Source organism: Natator depressus, chromosome 10 (genome assembly GCF_965152275.1).
Source record: "Natator depressus isolate rNatDep1 chromosome 10, rNatDep2.hap1, whole genome shotgun sequence".
Lineage (NCBI taxonomy): Eukaryota > Metazoa > Chordata > Testudines > Cheloniidae > Natator > Natator depressus.
Window position 1 is genome coordinate 60,421,050 of NC_134243.1, and position 19,694 is coordinate 60,440,743.

The following is a 19,694-nucleotide window of genomic DNA, read 5'->3' on the forward strand; positions in this document are numbered from 1 at the left end:
GGGACTGAACTAGAAGACCACTCGAGGTCCCTTCCAGTCCTGTGATTATTAATACTTATCAATATGTGTTATTAATATCATTACCCATAACTGGAAAAGGAAATCTTGTCTCTTGTAGAAAGAAAAAAATTAAATAGGGAAAAGCAAACAATCCTTATATTAAAAAATAGTAGTTGGCAGCGTTTTCAGATTGGCTCAACACATAGCAAGGCATATGTTGTGGTCAGCCCACGCCACGCTTTGGGGGGCTGCAGCTACTCAGCTATGCTTTAGGCAAAACTGCTTGTCACACAAATGTACGTCTTGCATGTATATTGCTCCAAAATATTTGTTTAAATTAGCATCCATCTTCCTTTAACAATATGTGCTTTTAACCACCTACGATCCAGAGTCATTTGCATCTGCATGTCTCCTCCACACCATTAAGTTCAATTCAGAGGCCTAAAGAATCTTCTTATGAGGCTATAGAAACATACCTTTCCAATGTCTGTCTTTGGATTCCATCCCACACCAATCTTGAAATACACTCTTCATCACATGGAGTTTTTAGATCAAGAGTGGTATCTTTCTAGATGATTTACTCCATCTAGTTCAACCACAAGTTATTGGGTTGGATGCAGGAACCAGTAGGAGAAATTCTCTTGCCTGTGTTATGCAGAGGTTAAGATTAGTTGATCATAATGGTCCCTTCTGGCCTTAAAGTCTATGAAATCTATGAAATATACATAAGCGATGTTGGATTTATTGAATCCCACTAGGGGAAACTGAGGTAGAGGTAGAGATGTAATTGCGCTGCTGCACCGAGCTTCCAGGGGTGAGCCCCCCCATCACAATGTCATACTAACAATAGATACATAGTGGATCCTGCATTGTGATCTGGGTCATTTGGTGTTCAGGAGTATGAGTTTGAGGTTTGCAACACTGCATTCACAAGACAGTTGGCTCTGAAGGAGTCCAGTATCTGTTATAAACTTATTCCTTGTCTGTTTTACTCCGTTGCTGAATTTATTATAATAGTATGTAGCCATATATTGCATTTCAAATGGCACGTGTATCAATGAGAAGAATACCACTTTCCAGCTGAGAAGTATTCATGGGACAGTAGAAATAATACTCTGTACCATTCTGTTAGCCATAATAGATAGCAGTAGTGTCTGCAAACGTGCACATCCAAGTGAATTCAGCACTTCCTCTTGTACACTCCTGATGTACCTCAGTTATTAAGGATTATTAATTCTCTTTCTCTGTCCTATCATCTTCTACGTTATTAGTTCAACATTCCCCCAAAGCCAAGGTTTTCTCTCTTTTGAATCCTTTCGATGAAAAGTCAAATATAGGAGGTCAGTGTCAGTAGCTGCAGTTGTCAGGTGAGAGCCACATAATAGCACTCTCACCTGCTCAGCCTCTGAAACATTTTGATCTCTTGCATTTGGGGATTTGAAGACATATATCCACGAAGTTTGTGGTCTCTCCATTTGTACTTTCCAACTAATAGAGTGGAAGCTGAATTAAAACCATGACTGATCTCAGGAACATGGGCACATATGAATGGATTTAGCATCCTAACATCCAAAAAAGATCTCCCGGTAGCCTGCCTACTTCAGCAAGAAAATCAGACTTCTGCATCATTATTGAGGCAGAAGTCCCTGTTCAGCCATTTGTAGCAGGTTTCCTTAGTTTTCAGATATGCCCAGAGGTCTTTGTGGCAGCTGCAGCTGTGTTTGTAAGCAGATACTGTGTCAGTCAGTACAAAGCATTTTGGCGGGTATGCGGAAGTCAGAGGCATCCACTAAATGTGACTGAGAATTGACAAAGACACCTATTAAGAGGTGCTGCAACTATGGTCAAAAACCTTCAGATCTGAAGAGTGGTTTGGGACGCATCTGTCAGAGTGACCAGCTGCCTACTCAACCCATGCCTCAGATCTCCCTTTATTAATGCTTTGGCCAAGAGCCTATGCTTCCTGAAGTGAAGGGGTTAACAGAGCTAGCCTACCAGCAATAAAGCATGAATGAGAGTTGCTTTAATAGCTGATGACATGAGGCCCCTATTGCCAATATCACAAGTGATTTTAGATGTTACAATATTCACAGCAGTTTGGCTACACACAGAGAGAAAGTTGAAGAGCAAAGCTTGCTTAACACTGTGTTCAAATGATGACAAAATTCAAGCAGAGTTAATGTTTTCAGAGTCCATTGTACATGGCAAGAATTACGGCTTTACTTTTGTATTTTTAAAATGTTTATTTAATTTGAGACGGGTTTTCTTTTTACACTAATATTGCATAGGTACATGCCTTTCTATCTCACATCATTTTAAAGGAAAATTTATTTGGTCTTTTTTTCTACCACTTGGCTCATTGCTCTTTCAAATGAAATGTAACACCCTCTTGCCACATTGTCCTAACATATATATTCCCTCACTCTTCTCGTGTACTGGACTGTCTGCCCTATAGCATTTAGTATAGGAAATGGTTGTTTTGCTATTCTTGTCTGCTAATATTTCATACTAAAAGTAGTTTATTTCCCTCTTTATCTGCACAATGAGTATGGGATTGTATTTTTATTTTAATGCATTAATTTATATTGTAGTTGTTATGCAGGATCTAGTTAGAAATCTGAATAAAAACCAGCATTCCAAAGAACAGTTCCCTCCCCGCAGGTCAGTCAGTCCATAGTGCAAGCAAACTAAACTATGTTGTTCCTGTTGCTGACTGTTAGCAGGAAGAAAGATATATTCAAGGATTTCTGTTGAGAATCCTTTTTTTTTTTTTTTTTTTAATTGTCTCCCTATTCTCCCTGGCTCCTTAGCTTTGAAATGTTAAATGCTCAAGTCTCTCCTCCCCGTTCCTTCATTTGGAATTTCAAATACCCTCGCTGAGTCATTTCAAATAGAAAAATGCAGTTCTCCCCACTACCTGGTTCTCCCTGTCCTGTGCCCAGGTCTTTCAAAATCTTCTTGTGTGACATTAGTCCTTATGAAAGATGCCAGACTGACATCCCTGGAGACTATCTATCCTTTATCTATCCACAGAACAGTTACAGTATTGGCAAGCTTCCCCACACTGTTCCTACAATGCTCCTCAATTCCTGACCTGGAGGGACCTTATAGCTATAGGAAAGAGGATAGCTCAGTCTTTGTATTCCCCCTTCCCATCCAGTTCTTGGTCTCTCCACGAAGACTGCCATTTAGCGTAACTGTGGTAGTGCCTTATACATGATATTATTATTAGTCAGTGGTCCCACTCACATTGCGTGAAGTGCACATACATAAAGTTTTGCAGGGTTGGAGCCAAAATAAGTACATCGAGGCACTGGTCATGTGGCATATAGCACACAAGCAGACTCCTGTGCCTGCACAGAATCCCACTGAAGTGAGCAGAGCTCTATGTGGGTTCAACAGCCCGCCTGCACACTACACATTGCAGGAGCAGGGCCTTAATATGTTTACCTGTCTACCAGGAAATGGACAGAACTCCATGAAACTCCCTATCTCCCAGGCAATCAACTGACTACCCTAACACTGGGCAATCCATTCCCTTTGCAATTTTAGAGTTTATTTGTAAAGTTATTATTTTGTTAATCGTACCAGCCCGAGTATCTTTTATTTTCCTTTCTGTATTCCCAGTTGTTCTCGTCTAGCTGGATTAAGAATGCATATTGTAAATTGTTGATTTGTTGCTATGTGGTGTGTCTGACATAACCAGATTTCCTATGTTTTTTTAATGTTTGAAGGGGTGTTAGTTATATTTGAGCAATCTTAACTGTTATGCAATGTAGTGTCTATGCGTTGGAATAAACAGAGCCTCTTGTCTGGATAATAGTAATAAAATAAATTTATATTCACACTATACTATGACATTTTATATGTAATCTTTCTATGTGTGTATTATTATATTTTTTAAAACAAAGTTGTTTTTTGTGTTTCCCAGTATCCTCAATCCCAAAAAGTGTTTCTAGAACCTTTGCTGTTAAAATTTAGGACCTGATTTTGAGGGCTCCACAGCCCCAGTGGCTAACTGGTGCATGTTTTGGAGCACTTAGGAACCTAAGTACTGTAAAGCTATAAAATGTGCCTACAGTTATTTGGGCCTGTAAAATTGTGCCTAGTTATTACCCAGAGGGTTCCCTTTGCACACAGTCCACATACAGTCTGTTCTGTGGGTTGGAGAGGCTCTAGGTAAAATCTCCCAAGCATGTTAAGAAGAACATGGTTTAGCACAGTGCAGCTTCTTGTGGCTAGTGGTTCCCTCCACCTTCCCACGCCTCCGTCTCCTCTCCTGTTTCAGTGGGATGATGGTTGCCAATATCTCTGACTATAAAAAACATCAAACCAGACAGCGTAGATATTGCAAGCCTGCTGGGATTTATAGAGAGTTGCCAACCCTCTCAGATTGACCTGGAGTCTCCCGGAATCGGAATTGATCTCCCGGTGGCTACTGAAACCAATCTGGGAGATTTTAATATGCTACTATAAATCTGGTTGGCAGCGCAGTGGGGCTAATGCAGGCTCCCTATCTGCCCTGGCTCCGCACGGCTCCCAGAAGTGACTGGCACGTCCCTCTGACTCCTAGGCGCAGGGGCGGCCAGAGGTTCTCTGCACACTGCCTCCACCCCGAGCACTGAAACCGCAGCTCCCATTGGTCGGGAACTGTAGCCAGTGGGAACTGTGGGGGTGGTGCCTGCAGGCAGGGGCAGCGCGCAGAGTTGCCTGGCCGCCCATGAGCCTAGCTTGACATGCTGGTTGCTTCCGGGAGCTGCCTGAGCTGCCTGAGGTAAGTAGTGCCCAGCTGGAGCCTGCACCTCTCTCCCCCACCCGCCCCCCAACCCCCTTCCCCAGCCCCTCACCCCCCACACACCCAAACTCCCTCCCAGAGCCTGCACCTCAGACCCCCTCCTGCACCCCAACCCCCTGTCCTAGGCTCAGTCCGGAGCCCCCTCCCACACTCCAAAGCCCTCGGCCCCAACCCAGAGCCCCCACCCCCTCCCACATGCCAGCACCCTGGCAAGGGTGTTTGGGTTTGTGCGATTAAACAGTTAGCAACCCTCCTACATAGCCCCTTCGTTCCCCTCCACAGTCGTTTGGTGGCATGGAATGAGTGCAGCAGGTACATGGTTTCTACTTCTGTGGAGTTTATTGCCTGACAAGTATGGAAGCAGCTTCTTATGCTCTCTTTCCTTGGTCCAGTCCTAACAAAGAGAATAGTAGCCATTCAAAGTAATTGCTAAATTGTGGAAAGAGCTGTCAGTATAATTTCATACAGATGTGGTAAACAGAGTTATTACAGCTCTTCTTCACTTTTCTTGCTGAACCGTTGTGTAGTGTTGCTGGTGGGGGTCTTGATCGTCAGACCGTTGCCTTCTCTGCTTTGGTATCCATATTTATTTGCTGAAAAAATACCACCTATGCTCTGTGAGACTTCCTCAGAACACAATTATTTCTAATGACCATGTCACCATGAAGATATTGCCATAGGTTCCCACCCACTATTCGATGTTAAAAGCAGCTAATATTTGCAACAGTGCTTGCAAAAGTACAGGAATTGTCCCGTTGCTAGTTTGGGCAGACACATTAGTAGTAACAGAATACAGAATTCATCCACAATAACAAAAATGGAGTCTAGATGGATATGTAGTAGAAATTAGCACATAGGTAATAAAGAGATACTGGTGGAAAGCTGTGATGAGGGTCTATTGCTAGAAACAGGTGAAGCTCTTGAAGGAAAATTTTGAATTCACTGACAAAGTTAGAAGAGATATTCATGTTGTTGGGAAATGTCCAGAGAGGGGGCATAGCTGAAGATGTGAAACCACACAGAGTGATGCCGAAATGTGTATTCAACAAAGTGATAGACAAGCTGCATGCAGAGATTTACAAGTGCCTTCACAATATCATGTTGTGCCATTTTGCTTCACTTTTTATTCCATTCTAAGATGTTAGAGGAAATTACACATTATAAAATACCCCTTGGCCAGTGTACACAGTAGTGATTCAGGCAATGAATATCTGATCCAGACTTGTGACAGATTCTTAGCAGATCAGAAAACCATGAAAAGCAGATAATTTTTTAGGCTGTATGCACTGTGTCTTATCAACACAAGGAACATGTTTTTCTACAAACTACCCACAGCTCTTCTGAGAACCCCTGTCAATTTTTTATTTTCTGCCAGAAGCAGTCATAGAACAATGACAGCATCTTTGTGTTTGCTTCTGCTTCTTAAAGAGTCTGGATTTATTTCAGGAGCCAGCTGCAGGGTCTGGATCCGAAATGCCCAAAGTTCAGCATTGTTTAGATCTGTGGCTTTCATTTTGGTTCATGTCTAATCCAAACTAAATCTCCATTTTTGTTGTTGTTTCTCTACAACATAAGGAAAGTTCCTGCAAAAAAAACCCAACACTTTTTAATAAATAGTTGGAGTGTTTGTGTTTTGACAAAACACAAAAGAGCTGAATTCACTCCTTTGAATTTACTCAGTTCACTCCTACACTGTGGGCTCCTGATAGAAGTACATCTGTCCAGAGTATGGATTTAGTGCAGTCAAAAAGGTGAGCAAGGCCAGCCTGGGAGAAAGCAGGGCTAGACTGTAGGGTGATGTGCTGACTCTGCATCTGTTCCAATCAGTCTCCAGTGACCTAGCTCTTACCTAGTACTAGCCTAAATTCATAGCTGGCCTCCTCTAAAGAGGTGTGTGTATACACAAATGTCTCTCGGCTCTACAGTCCTGAAGCCTTAACATCCTTGTTGCTCTGCAGGCAATTTCCTGCCCTGAAGAATGAACGACTTTGTGTAATACTTAATTCCTGTAAATTGAAAAACAAAACAAAACAAAAAGACATTCCGTTCTGTAGATGATATGGAATTTTAAAGTTCCAGTAACGTGGGGAGAGAGAGAGAGAGAGAGAGCACAAATCCTACCAGTGTGGACTGAGTAAAGAGACTGCAAGGGTTTAACAAATATTTTCATTGTATCATTCATTATGAATGATCCCAAAGATATTTTACAAACTGGATGGGCCAGATCCTGTCCCCCTTTGTGCTGCTTCTATAAAGCAAAGAGGATGGAAAGCTGACTAACAGCTGACTGGGGATTCCCTTTGGATAGAGGAATTCCCAAATGATTAAAACTGGCATAGCCAGCTCCACATCATATGTTCCTGGCCCCCATGCGTAATATAGTAGGTTTGTTGAGTGAATGGAAAGAGTGCCTTGAGATTTGGCAACCTGTGGCCAGAAGAATGGTTAGAGTAGTTCTAAGGCTGCTCCATACTGCATCGGAGGGGACCTGGCCCCTTGCTATCTCCAGATTTGGGGAATTGCAACGGTGATGTAATGCCTCCTTTGCTCCCTTCCTATCATGTCTTGCACTGAGCACAGCACAGCCAGACCCAAGGATCTGTCTTTACATGTATACCATGCAACACTGAAATGCAGCCACCTATAGGATGCAGGGCAGCAGTCAACCAATACAAAGCTTCGTGTACTACAGTTGAAGAAAGACATTTTAGAAAAGAACTCCTGAAAAAAGCCCTTTTCTCATTAAAAGAGCTATGAGATTAAAAATCTCCCAGTAGAGGAGATAGGGTGTGGGGTTTAAGCTGTCATCCAAAATCATGTGGAAATTTAACACATTAAAATATGTGAAAACATGTCAAGCCTTAAACACACACAAGCAATTAACTGTTGTGTGTTGAATCTCAGCCAATTTATACCTTGATGTCAAAACATCTATGCTTTCCAGCCAGTGAGTCTCAGAGCTTTGGGGGTATTTTTAAACCATTCTGTGGTACCTAGGCACAAGGCTGAAGGAGTACTACAAAAGCTTTAACAGAATTCCCATGCTGTAATAGATTTAATTCAAAAAGTTCAGCCTTATTAATTCAAAATAGATTTTCTGTGTTTAATTCATATTGAAATGCAGTGACACCACCAAGCAAGGGCAGAAATAATCAACTGCCAGAACATACTGCTGAACTCACATTGTAGGCCAATCGTAATTCCAGCAGATATGTAACCTTTCCCTTAGCGTAACGGGAGTTCTGTGGAGTGCTTTCTTCTCCTTCCTTTTGAAAAAGAATATAGCACCAGCCTGGCTGAGGTGCAGCTGCAGGCATATGATACCAGTGCTAATAGCAAAACATTAATCCAAGTTGCATTAAACAACTGGAATTCTAAGAAGGCAGAGCCAAATCATGAAGTCCTTACGCAGTCTCATTACTCATTGCTGCTCACAGCATGTAACAAATTGGAGAATTTTCATACTAATCATACGGAGTCAGATCCCCAGCTGGTGTAAATTTGGCAAGGTTTATTGAAGTCAATGAAGCTATGCCGATTTACGCGAGCGAAATATCTGACCCACAATCTCTAGTTTACTAATTTACTGGAGCTTTTAGTTTATAGTAAATGTAAGCGGGGAAATAGTCCCGCTGTTGTGGGGAACTTTCCTGGCTTCTGCACTACCCCGGTGAAGAGGGCTAGCAAAAGGATCTGAGTCCTCGCTCCCACTTCCTTTACCCAGTGGCCTCCCTGCCCTTGAGGACTCCCCTTCTACTCTCCTGTCTGGCAAAGTCTGTGTAACCCCAACAAAGCTGAGCCCAGGATTCCTGGGGGGCTCGACCCCCAACCCTGCTGTGGTCACCTAGGACAGGGGCTAGGGTGTCCCCACTCCGGGGTACTCTCTCTCTGCACTGGGCACTTCTCTGACCCACTGACCATTACATACAATTTAAAGCAAATGCAAGTTATTTAATCAACAATTAATTTTAAAAAGAATAAGGAAAAATGGGAAAGGTTAAAGGAAACACATCAACCCGCTCTGTGGCAGGGAACGTCACAAACAGTGTCTCTGGAACGTCAGGACAGTTCACAGTCTGTTCCTTGTAAGTCCCAGGCCTTCTTCTCGGGCCCTGGCTGTGCTGCAGGGATGCTGTGGGTTGGACACTTGCTCTGGTGGTGGCCACACGCTCGCAGGCTCTAAGTGGTAGGACCCTTCTTCCCAGTGTCACCCTCGCCCTGTCGGGGTTATGATCCAAGCCTGGCCTGCAGAGCCTCTTGGATGAGGCATCTCCCTGTGCTGGGCCTGCTGTCCAGGGTCCCCCTCGCTCTCCCCAGCTGCTCACCGCACCCAGCTCCGGACCGCTCCAGCCCCAGCTCCACCACTCTGTCTCAGCACTGCTGCTGCTGCTCTGCCTCCAGCTCCCTGGGCTGCTTCTTTGGCCCCTCTGGCTCTGGTTGCTGCAGCTCTGCTCCCAGGACAGGTCTGCTCTGCAGGCTGCTTCTGTGACTCTGCTCCCAGCACTGACCTGCTTCCTGGGCTGCTTTTCTGGCCCCTCTGCCTCTGGTTGCTGCAGCTCTGCTCCCAGGGCAAGTCTGCTCTCTCTGGGCTGTGCCTCTAGCTTTGGGGCTGCAGCTCTGCTCCCAGGACAGGGTCTGCTCTCTCTGGGCTGCTTTTCTGGTCCCTCTGGATCTGGCACAGCTCTGCTCCCCAGCTTAGCTTGGGCCCCTGCTTTCTCCTTAGCTCGGCCCCACTCTGTCTGACACAGGCAAATCCAGCTCACACAGAGGACGGGACCTTCCTGGCCTCCTGACTCTCTGATTAGCCTGCCTACCCTGTCATTCAGGCTGACCTGGAGCATTGGCCTCTCCCCATTGTTCCTGGGGGCTGTCAGTCTCAGGGACCTGTTTCCCCATCGACGCTTCCCCCTTTTTAGTCCTGGGAGCTAGCAACTAAAACACCACTGAATGTTAGTAAGGGGGCAACAGTCCCCTTACATAAAGCTAGTGAAAATTAAAAACTCGTGCTGTACGATAGTCATCATTGACAACAGATACCACCCAGCTACTATCCAGTTAACTGTTATTTCTTAATCTAGGTCTGGGAAGGAAAGAGGTGGTATCATTTATCACTAGGTGGCAACTATTGGCAAATGTTGACTTTCGAATGACAACTATTAAAGCTGTCTTAAATTGTGTTTCTAATATCAGCATTTGAAAAAACCATGTAAATAATTAAAAATACAAATATCTTCCACTAATAATCTACATCCATGACAGATTATTGAGGTGATACAAGCAGCGCTACTGGCAGAAGTACAAAGAAGTATGAAAACCTTGAAAAAGACATCAATCGGCAATCAACCAGTGACCGTGATAGACAATGGAAATGGTGAGGTGCAGACACTGGCAAAAAATGAGCAGACAGAGCAGATGGCGAAATGCATTAAAAACATTCCCTTGCCGAGTAAGTGCAAAATTTATTGGCATATTCTTTCATCACAACTTTTTCTAGTACTTAAAACATGTTAAGAATATGAGTTCATAATATATTATTTTGCTACAAGACAAGCCAAGTGCCCTGTTTCTGACCTACCAGCCTATCAATTTTCTCATACAATTGTCAGGTATTCAAAGGACATCCACATTCTATTATTAATTATTATTATTATTATTATATTTAAGTAATGAACATTAAAGAAGAAAAGGTGAGGATTCTTTTGTTAAAATGGTTTTAATAGTTAATATGATTGAAAACAAACAAAGCAAGTATGTTTGGAGATGAAATCAGTATATTACAAATTTGAAATGAAGAGATTTTAAAATTTATCTTTTTTCATTGAGAATAGGCTTATACTATACTAAAAAATTAATTGCTTAAACTTTATAACTTTGTAATGTGATATGGAATCTTTTCTTTTTTTAGCACTAGAGCCTGTACAATAAGCAATCAAATGAATTTTACAGTTGGATCATATCATTTTACAACAAACTTAATCGTCGTAACTTTATAATGGTGCTAATGTTTATGGTAGGAAAAGATTGAATCTGAATTTATGTTATGAAGTGATATCCATTTTTTAGCCCATTAGCTGAGTCTTAAAATTAAATGACCTAAATTTTAGATCTAATCTTATTAGTGAGACTTCTCTGAGGAAGCTAATTTATAATCTCATTGAGTGTGTGTTTCTGTCATGAAAATTTGTTACCAATCTACTTGTTCCAGGACACTAAAAATGATCAGTGATGCAAGTTTCAGGCCACAAAGAAAAATTACATCTTCCATAACTTGGACTGTTGTATTAATACAAAAATGCTAAAGCTTTGAATAATTATCACTTATGAAGTTATATTTTGCTTACACTGAAAATCTTTTTAATCATTTTATCCTGAAGAGGTTGGGGACAGAATAATTTATGAAAGTCCCAGCCCCAAAGTTCAGGTCTGGATTTGGATCCAAACTTCCTTAGAATCTGGGGTTTTGACTTGGTCCGTTACAGAGAGGCTATCTGGGAATTTTAGATCTGCATTGAGACATCTGCAAATTCAAGAATGTTCAGAAGTTGGACTTTAGATCAAGTCCTTGTCTATTTTAGCAGGTGAAAATACACTTCTATTATATAAATTGTAACAGAAAAGTTCATTACAAAATTTAGTTGTCTTTTTCACCAATTAAGGTGGAGTCATAATGATAATTCTTAGGGACTAAGGCCCAGATTTTAAAGGTGTATATAGATGTTTCTTTGCTCAGCATCTCAGTGCTTAAGTCTCATTTTCAAAAGGGATTTAGGCACTTAGATGTCTAAATCCCACTATCAATGACATTTAGGCTCCTAAGTGCCTAAATCACTTTTGAAAATGAGATTTTTGAAAATGAACCACCTTAATACCTCTAAAAATCTGGACCTAAGTTACACCAAGACGTAACTTAAGTGGACAAATCGTGTCAAGAACAAATTGTGTCAAACCAACCTGATAGCTTTCTTTGACAGGGTAACAAGTCTTGTGGATGGGGGGAAACGGTAGTTGTGGTATATCTTGATGTAGTAAGGCTTTTGATACTGTCTTGCATGACCTTCTCATAAACAAACTAGGAAAATACAACCTAGATGGAGCTACTATAAGGTGGGTGCATAACTGGCTGGAAAATCGTTCCCAGAGAGTGGTTATCAGTGGTTCACAGTCATGCTGAAAGGGCATAACGAGTGGGGTCCCACAGGGGTCAGTTCTGGATCCGGTTCTGTTCAATATCTTCATCAGTGATTTAGATAATGGGGGTCATAGTGGACCACAAGCTAAATATGAGTCAACAGTGTAACGCTGTTGCAAAAAAAGCAAACATCATTCTGGGATGTATTAGCAGGAGTATTGTAAGCAAGACGTGAGAAGTAATTCTTCTGCTCTACTCTGCACTGATTAGGCCTCAACTGGAGTATTGTGTCCAGTTCTGGGCTCCACATTTCAGGAAGAATGTGGACAAATTGGAGAAAGTCCAGAGAAGAGCAACAAAAACAATTAAAAGTCTAGAAAACATGACCTATGAAGGAAGACTGAAAAAATTGGGTTTATTTAGTCTGGAGAAGAGAAGACTGAGACAGGACATAATAAGTTTTCAAGTGCATAAAAGGTTGTTACAAGGAGGAGGGAGAAAAATTGTTCTTCTTAACCTCTGAGGATAGGACTAGAAGCAATGAGCTTAACTTGCAGCAAGGGCGGTTTAGGTTGGACATTAGGAAAAACTTCCTAACTGTCAGAGTGGTTCAGCACCGGAATAAATTGACAGGTGATGGAATCTCCATCATTGGGTATTTTTAGAGCAGGTTGGACAAACACCTGCCAGGGATGGTCTAGATATTACTTAGTCCTTCCTTGAGTGCAGTGGACTAGACTAGATGAGCTCTCGAGGTCCCTTCCAGTTCTATGATTCTATGGAGTTACTCTGAATTTACACTGCTATAACTGAGTAGAATTTGGCCCATGGCATATTTGGTTGGTTATGACTATATTTTGTTTTTAACCATGTTACATGCAGGTTAGTCAACAAAACTCAGTTGAGGAACTAATTAACTAAAATTTTGGAAGGACATAAACAATTACATATGTTAATGAGCATAGTATTTATATTTACTGTATTTTGGATGGGATATAGTCTTTTTTCACAATTTCTAGTATAGACTGTGTGCACGTATTATTCTGAATAAAAGGATATGGTATGAAATAATATCAATTTTGCAGCCACTTTAAAGTATTGTGGAGTAACTGTGAACACACAAAGGAAGGGGGAGAGCTGTTTGAAGTTATACATTATAACAGTATACAACATATCAATCTACTGTTCGTTCTCTTTTTCCATTTAGACTTGTGCTAATTGTATTATATTGGCATAATATGCATATAGCACAAATATATTTCCAATAGTCAGCAAGGCAGCCAGGCTGTGTATACATTATAAAACTAACTGGTTTTCTGTATGATATACTCTCCTGCCAAAGGTTTTTCTTCGAATATTATTTCAACAGATCTTTTAGAACATATGGGCTAGCCAGTGATGTTGCTAGAAGTTTATTAAACTGATCTAAGAGTAAGTCTACATGCTGTATAAATTCCATTTTTAACCATCCATTTGATAAAGCACTTCTTCTCACTTCTCATTTTATGGATTGTAGTGTAGTTTTCAGGTTGTATCACATCAAGGTAAGTGCTAAATATTGTCTCGGGTCTTTAACCCATAATTCAAGGTTAGGAAAATGCACTGTGAGGCAAGTATATGAGTCTTAGCTGCCACAATCATTGTATTGTGTTTTTGGTTTATTGTGATTAACAACAAGGGTCCAAATCCTGAAATATTTAACCTGTTTTTACTCAGCAGACGCTCACTAAAGTCAGTTGAGCCTTTTTTTTTAAAGGCTGAGATATGAGTTTAGGATTTGAACAGAGGTTCGTATTATCTTTTAAGATTATAGTTTATTATATAGGCTGAAAGATTTGTCTCCTGAACTTTGTGGATACAAATGATAATATTTAGACATCTAGCTATTTATTACACTTATTAATTAATTAGAAATGTCATCACTTTTGCCTGCAATTAAATGCAGGCACAATTATTTGTTGCCTGGGCAAAGAAGGCATGTAACATATTGTTTTGAAAAATAATTCCGAAGAATTAATAAAAGAAGTGATTCCAGTAATGCATCCCAGGGAAGGAGATAGCTGGTCTTTTTCTCGGCCACAACCCAATAGGTTTTGAGTGTGTGTGTGTGTGTGTGTGTGTATGTGGTGTTGTTGCCTTATCAAAAGGACTCTCCGTCCCTAAATGGCCATGAGAAAAGAACATGAAAACAGGGATAACACTTTCTTATGTTAGGCTGAGGGGTATTCAGTTGGGGCCTGATCCAAAACCTGTTGAAATTAGTTGGAATCTTTCCACTGATTTTCATGGGCTTTGGCTCAGTCCTTTAGTAAAGCAGGGGTCTGCTCATAAGTTTTCTTACATGTCTCAGACTTCTGTAACCAAAGATGTATTTTTAGTTTTAAGCCTTCTAGCCTCTTTCCTAAATGAAGTGAAAGATTCCTAGAGTCATTTCTCAAGCAGATCTCCACTGTGGTACTGTATTGCTCTGCCAGGTCAGTCAAGGGTAATAGCTCTAAAAAGTTGTCAAATAGTTTAGCTTTTCTCCTGTGAGGCAATGGGCAAGTCTTGTAGCCTCTTTGTGACTCCATTCCCCATCTATAAAATGGGATAATAGTAATTCTCTACATCACAGGAGTATTATGATGGTAGATACATTAAAGATTGTGGGGTATTCAGCAATGGGCGGGGGGGCTGATATAAACAGATAGATATGTCATGTTGTTCTAAAAAATGTTAATAATTGATGAAGTAATGCAAATATTGAAGAAGTGCAGTGTGATGTTAAATGATAGTATGGACTTTATTCCTAAAAATTTAACATTATTATTGACTGACTTCATTTTACTCTATGTCTCTGTGGCAGAGAAGGCTATAATGTAATAGTGAATGCTTTAAATATGCAAAAATGCATATAAATCACACTATAAAGGTTAGCTTGCAATAATTTCTGTTTTTGTAGTCTGAAATTCCTGATTTAAGAAAGTGTTAATGGTTCAAGATTTCAAATGTATTTAAAAGCTGTTTGCTATAACATTGTTTGCATGTGGTTTGAATCTCTTCCCGCCCCCCCCCCCCCCCGCCTTAGATAGAAAAATTGGTCCTTGGTGAAATGAAGAGTTTGCGGGTAAACATATCATTATGAAATTAATAGTGGGGTTTGAATTTTAAAGTTGCTTAAACTGCTGTTTAATAAAAATTAAACAGATACACAAACCTTGTAAATAATCATCTTTATTACATAAATAATCTTCAAAGACTTTCATCTACACAATGAACTAATATAGCAATATGTTTTCTTAAAACAGAGAATCATATTCAGACAGTAATGGTATATCAATGAAAAGCACCACATAAAAGCTTCTATTCAACAGAAGAGTTCAGTGGCCTTCTGCAGCAGAAGGTCTGAGAACAGACTTCTACTGCCTGCTGAGTTTTTCAGAAGGAAATCTGTCTGGTTGTGGAAACCATTTATGATGTACTTTATGCACTCCTCCCTGGGAAAGCCATTCTGTGACAAGGTCTTTATCTGTAGCAAATGAATCCCCGCTACCCCCTGTGAAGTCTTGCTGCCTGATTAAGAAGGTGTGGATAGTGTGTGGGGCGGAGGGGTGGCTGTGGAATTCTTTATCAAAGATCCTTCTGGTTGTCAGCCAGGTATCTGTTCACATTTGGCCAAATACCCCTCTGTGGCTTTTTGTTGTTTTTTTTAATACCCAGGTTCAAATTCTGCTCTGACTTAAGCCCTATTTGTGCCCATTAACTTCACTGGGATTGCATGGGTTTTAAATCAGAACTTGGCCTTGTTCTGTTGATTTGCTGAGGGTATCATCTGCATACTGTTATTGGTATTAATGTAATGTATATGGATGGGTAAAGTATTCTTGCAGAACGCTAAACTCTGAAGATATTTGAACATTCTTCTCTCAGGAATCAAGCTATCCTTAGATGCAGCATCTGCACCACACTCCACGTTTGGATAACCCCCCACACACATTTGCCCTTGAGGCTGATTGTTCCAAGTCTGGGTCCGGGTCTGGGCTCATTCCATAAGCAATATACTTTTCCTGAATCCTTTTCTCTGTGTTGGCTGAGTTCCAGACTCAGCAAAAAGATGTACATTGACCAAAATCTGGGCTGTCGTGAGCGTACTGGTGTGCAGCTATTGCATGATAGAGCATTTGAAATAGACAAAGAAAGAGACAGCTATCAGTGCCACTCTCTCTGCAACTTGTGCTATTTTCCAGTCATTTGCATGCTGACCATTTGTACAAGCAATGATAAAGTCAATGAGGAGGGAGAAAAATTAGAGAATGACTTGCACTAAGGAGAGAGAGAATGAGACGAGATTCAAGAGGAGAGATAGTGGGGCAGGACAGACACAAGAAATAGGGGGAAGAAGAGGGAATTGTACATGAAACATGGCAATGTAGGCATGTGCAACACATCACCTGTCTGCTAATGTTAAACTTAATCAGCAAATTGGTCATTGCCAAAATCTCAAAGATAGGATTTTGAACCCATTTTCTGATATGAAGAAAGTAGGAGCAATAGGATGGGATAAGTAAGTAGGAGAGGAAAGGAGGAAGTCTTACAGACTGCAGGACTTTGGATTGAAATACAGTAGAAAAGATAAACCAGTAAAAGCAAAGGTACTAAGAGTCCATGTCCCCCCAAAACATAGGCTTTTGAGGATCATCAGTATGAGATGCTTACTCTTTAGAACATATTTAAATCGCACAAAAGAATAAAAAGAAAACAAATGGCTGGTAGAGACTAAAATGGGACTGACGAGTGCTTTTCAGTTCTGATAAAGTTTCTAAAGGAACAGCAAGCAACGAGTGAAGGGTTTGTGTTTTGTTCTTGTTTTTCCTATTTGTGAAACTGACAAGAAGACAAATTTCACTTTTTGCCTTTTTATATGTAAATATTTCTGCAAGGCCCAAGCTATGTCCTATACATACAGCTTTAAAGATTTCATTGCCTTAGAGCAACTAGTAGTCCTCATTGCTCCTTTCTCAAAGTAGTTCCATTTTTCAAGAGAATTGAGATTGATTATCTTCATGTTGGCATATGAAGATCTAGAGTATATTGTCATCCCATCTCCCAGGTGTGTGCATTGACAAAGGCAGATGAGAATGTGGAGGCAACAGCTTTATGAGCAGCAGCATGAATGGATAGCACTGAGGCAGTGCGAAAGCCCATTCTTCATTAACCCAAGTGTCTCCCCAGCCTTACTTAGTGGGGTGGGTGCTGCTTTGTGTCAAAATGCTGTTTACAGAATGCACAGAGCAAAAAGGCTGGTTCTTGTCAAAGCAAAGAGACTCCTCATTATATAATGCTGAAATATGAATTGGTGCAACACTGCCAAAAGGCAGGTGTGTGTTGTAAAATAAATAAATAAATGACGATAATATGAATAATTCTTTGCATTTCTAGAGCTCCTTTCTCCCACTGCATGCATCCGATGAAGTGAGCTGTAGCTCATGAAAGCTTATGCTCAAATAAGTTTGTTAGTCTCTAAGGTGCCACAAGTACTCCTTTTCTTTTTGCGGATACAGACTGACATGGCTGCTACTCTGAAGCAGGAACTGAATTTAGCCGTATGGAGTGGAAATCTGTCAACTTCATGAAAAAAACTCGTACAGATACAGACAGACATCATCTTCCTTTCCAAATGCAAACAGATGGACATCATACCAAAAGGACTGAAGGTAAAAAATCCATTACAATCTACATACCACACAGGCTATGCTGACAGCTTGTGCCACACGCTCTCAAAGAAACTGCGGAACCACCTGATCAACATCCTCTACAGCAAACAGGGAAAGATTAAGAATGAGCTCTCAAAACTGGATACTCTCATAAAAAAACAACCTTCCACACAAACTTCCTCGTGGCTGGACTTTATAAAAACTAGACAAACCATTTACAACACAAACTTTGCTTCTCTACAAAAGAAAAAGGACACTAAACTATCTAAACTACTACATGCCACAAGGGGCCACAACAATGGTTCCCTTAACCCACCCAGCAATATTGTTAATCTATCCAACTATACTCTTAGCCCAGCAGAAGAATCTGTCCTATCTCAGGGCCTCTCCTTCTGCCTCTCCACCCCCACGAACATGATACAGTACAGTTCTGTGGTGACCTAGAATCCTATTTTCGACGTCTCCGACTCAAGGAATATTTCCAACACACCTCTGAACAACATATTAACCCACAGAGACCTTCCTACTAAGACTACAAAAAGAAGGATTCTGGACGCCTCCTGAAGGTCGAAACAACAGACTGGACTTCTACATAGAGTGCTTCTGCCGACGTGCACAGGCTGAAATTATGGAAAAGCAGCATCACTTGCCCCATAACCTCAGCCGTGCAGAACACAATGCCATCCACAGCCTCAGACACCATAATCAAAAAGGTTGACAAAGGGGGTGCTGTCGTCATCATGAATAGGTCAGAATATGAACAAGAGGCTGCTAGGTAGCTCTCCAACACCACTTTCTACAAGCCATTACCCTCTGATCCCACTGAGGGTTACCAAAAGAAACTACAGCATTTGCTCAAGAAACTCCCTGAAAAAGCACAAGAACAAATCCGCACAGACACACCCCTGGAACCCCGACCTGGGATATTCTGTCGGCTACCCAAGATCCATAAACCTGGGAATCCTGGACGCCCCATCATCTCAGGCATTGGCACCCTGACAGCAGGATTGTCTGGCTAAGTAGACTGCCTCCTCAGGCCCTACGCTACCAGCACTCCCAGCTATCTTCGAGACACCACTGACTTCCTGAGGAAACTACAATCCATCGGTGATCTTCCTGAAAACACCATCCTGGCCACTATGGATGTAGAAACCCTCTACACCAACATTCCACACAAAGATGGACTACAAGCCGTCAGGAACAGTATCCCCGATAATGTCACGGCAAACCTGGTGGCTGAACTTTGTGACTTTGTCCTCACCCATAACTATTTCACATTTGGGGACAATGTATACCTTCAAATCAGCGGCACTGCTATGGGTACCCGCATGACCCCACAGTATGCCAACATTTTTATGGCTGACTTAGAACAACACTTCCTCAGCTCTCGTCCCCTAACGCCCCTACTCTACTTGCGCTACATTGATGACATCTTCATCATCTGGACCCATGGAAAAGAAGCCCTTGAGGAATTCCACCATGATTTCAACAATTTCCATCCCACCATCAATCTCAGCCTGGACCAGTCCACACAAGAGATCCACTTCCTGGACACTACAGTGCTAATAATTGATGGTCACATAAATACCACCCTATACTGGAAACCTACTGACCGCTATTCCTACCTACATGCCTCCAGCTTTCATCCAGACCACACCACACGATCCATTGTCTACAGCCAAGCTCTACGATACAACCGCATTTGCTCCAATCCCTCAGACAGAGACAAACACCTACAAGATCTCTATCAAGTGTTCTTACAACTACAGTACCCACCTGCTGATGTGACGAAATAGATTGACAGAGCCAGAAAAGTACCCAGAAGTTACATACTACAGGACAGGCCCAACAAAGAAAATAACAGAATGCTACTAGCCGTCACCTTCAGCCCCCAACTAAAACCTCTCCAATGCATCATCAAGCATCTACAACCTTTCCTGAAGGATGACCCATCACTCTCACAGATCTTGGAAGACAGGCCAGTCCTTGCTTACAGACAGCCCCCCAACCTGAAGCAAATACCAGCAACCACACACCACACAACAAAAACACTAACCCAGGGAACCTATCCTTGCAA

General features: G+C 41.5%; 1 protein-coding gene across 1 annotated transcript in view; it reads left to right on the top strand.

Annotated features, from left to right (window-relative positions):
- Positions 1–19,694, top strand: part of WDR72 (WD repeat domain 72) — a 176,147-nt gene that overhangs the window by 103,811 nt on the left and 52,642 nt on the right. The window contains exon 18 of the mRNA XM_074964768.1: positions 10,055–10,241. Within this exon, the coding sequence (XP_074820869.1) occupies positions 10,055–10,241 (187 nt within the window). The remainder of the gene's footprint in view (positions 1–10,054; positions 10,242–19,694) is intronic.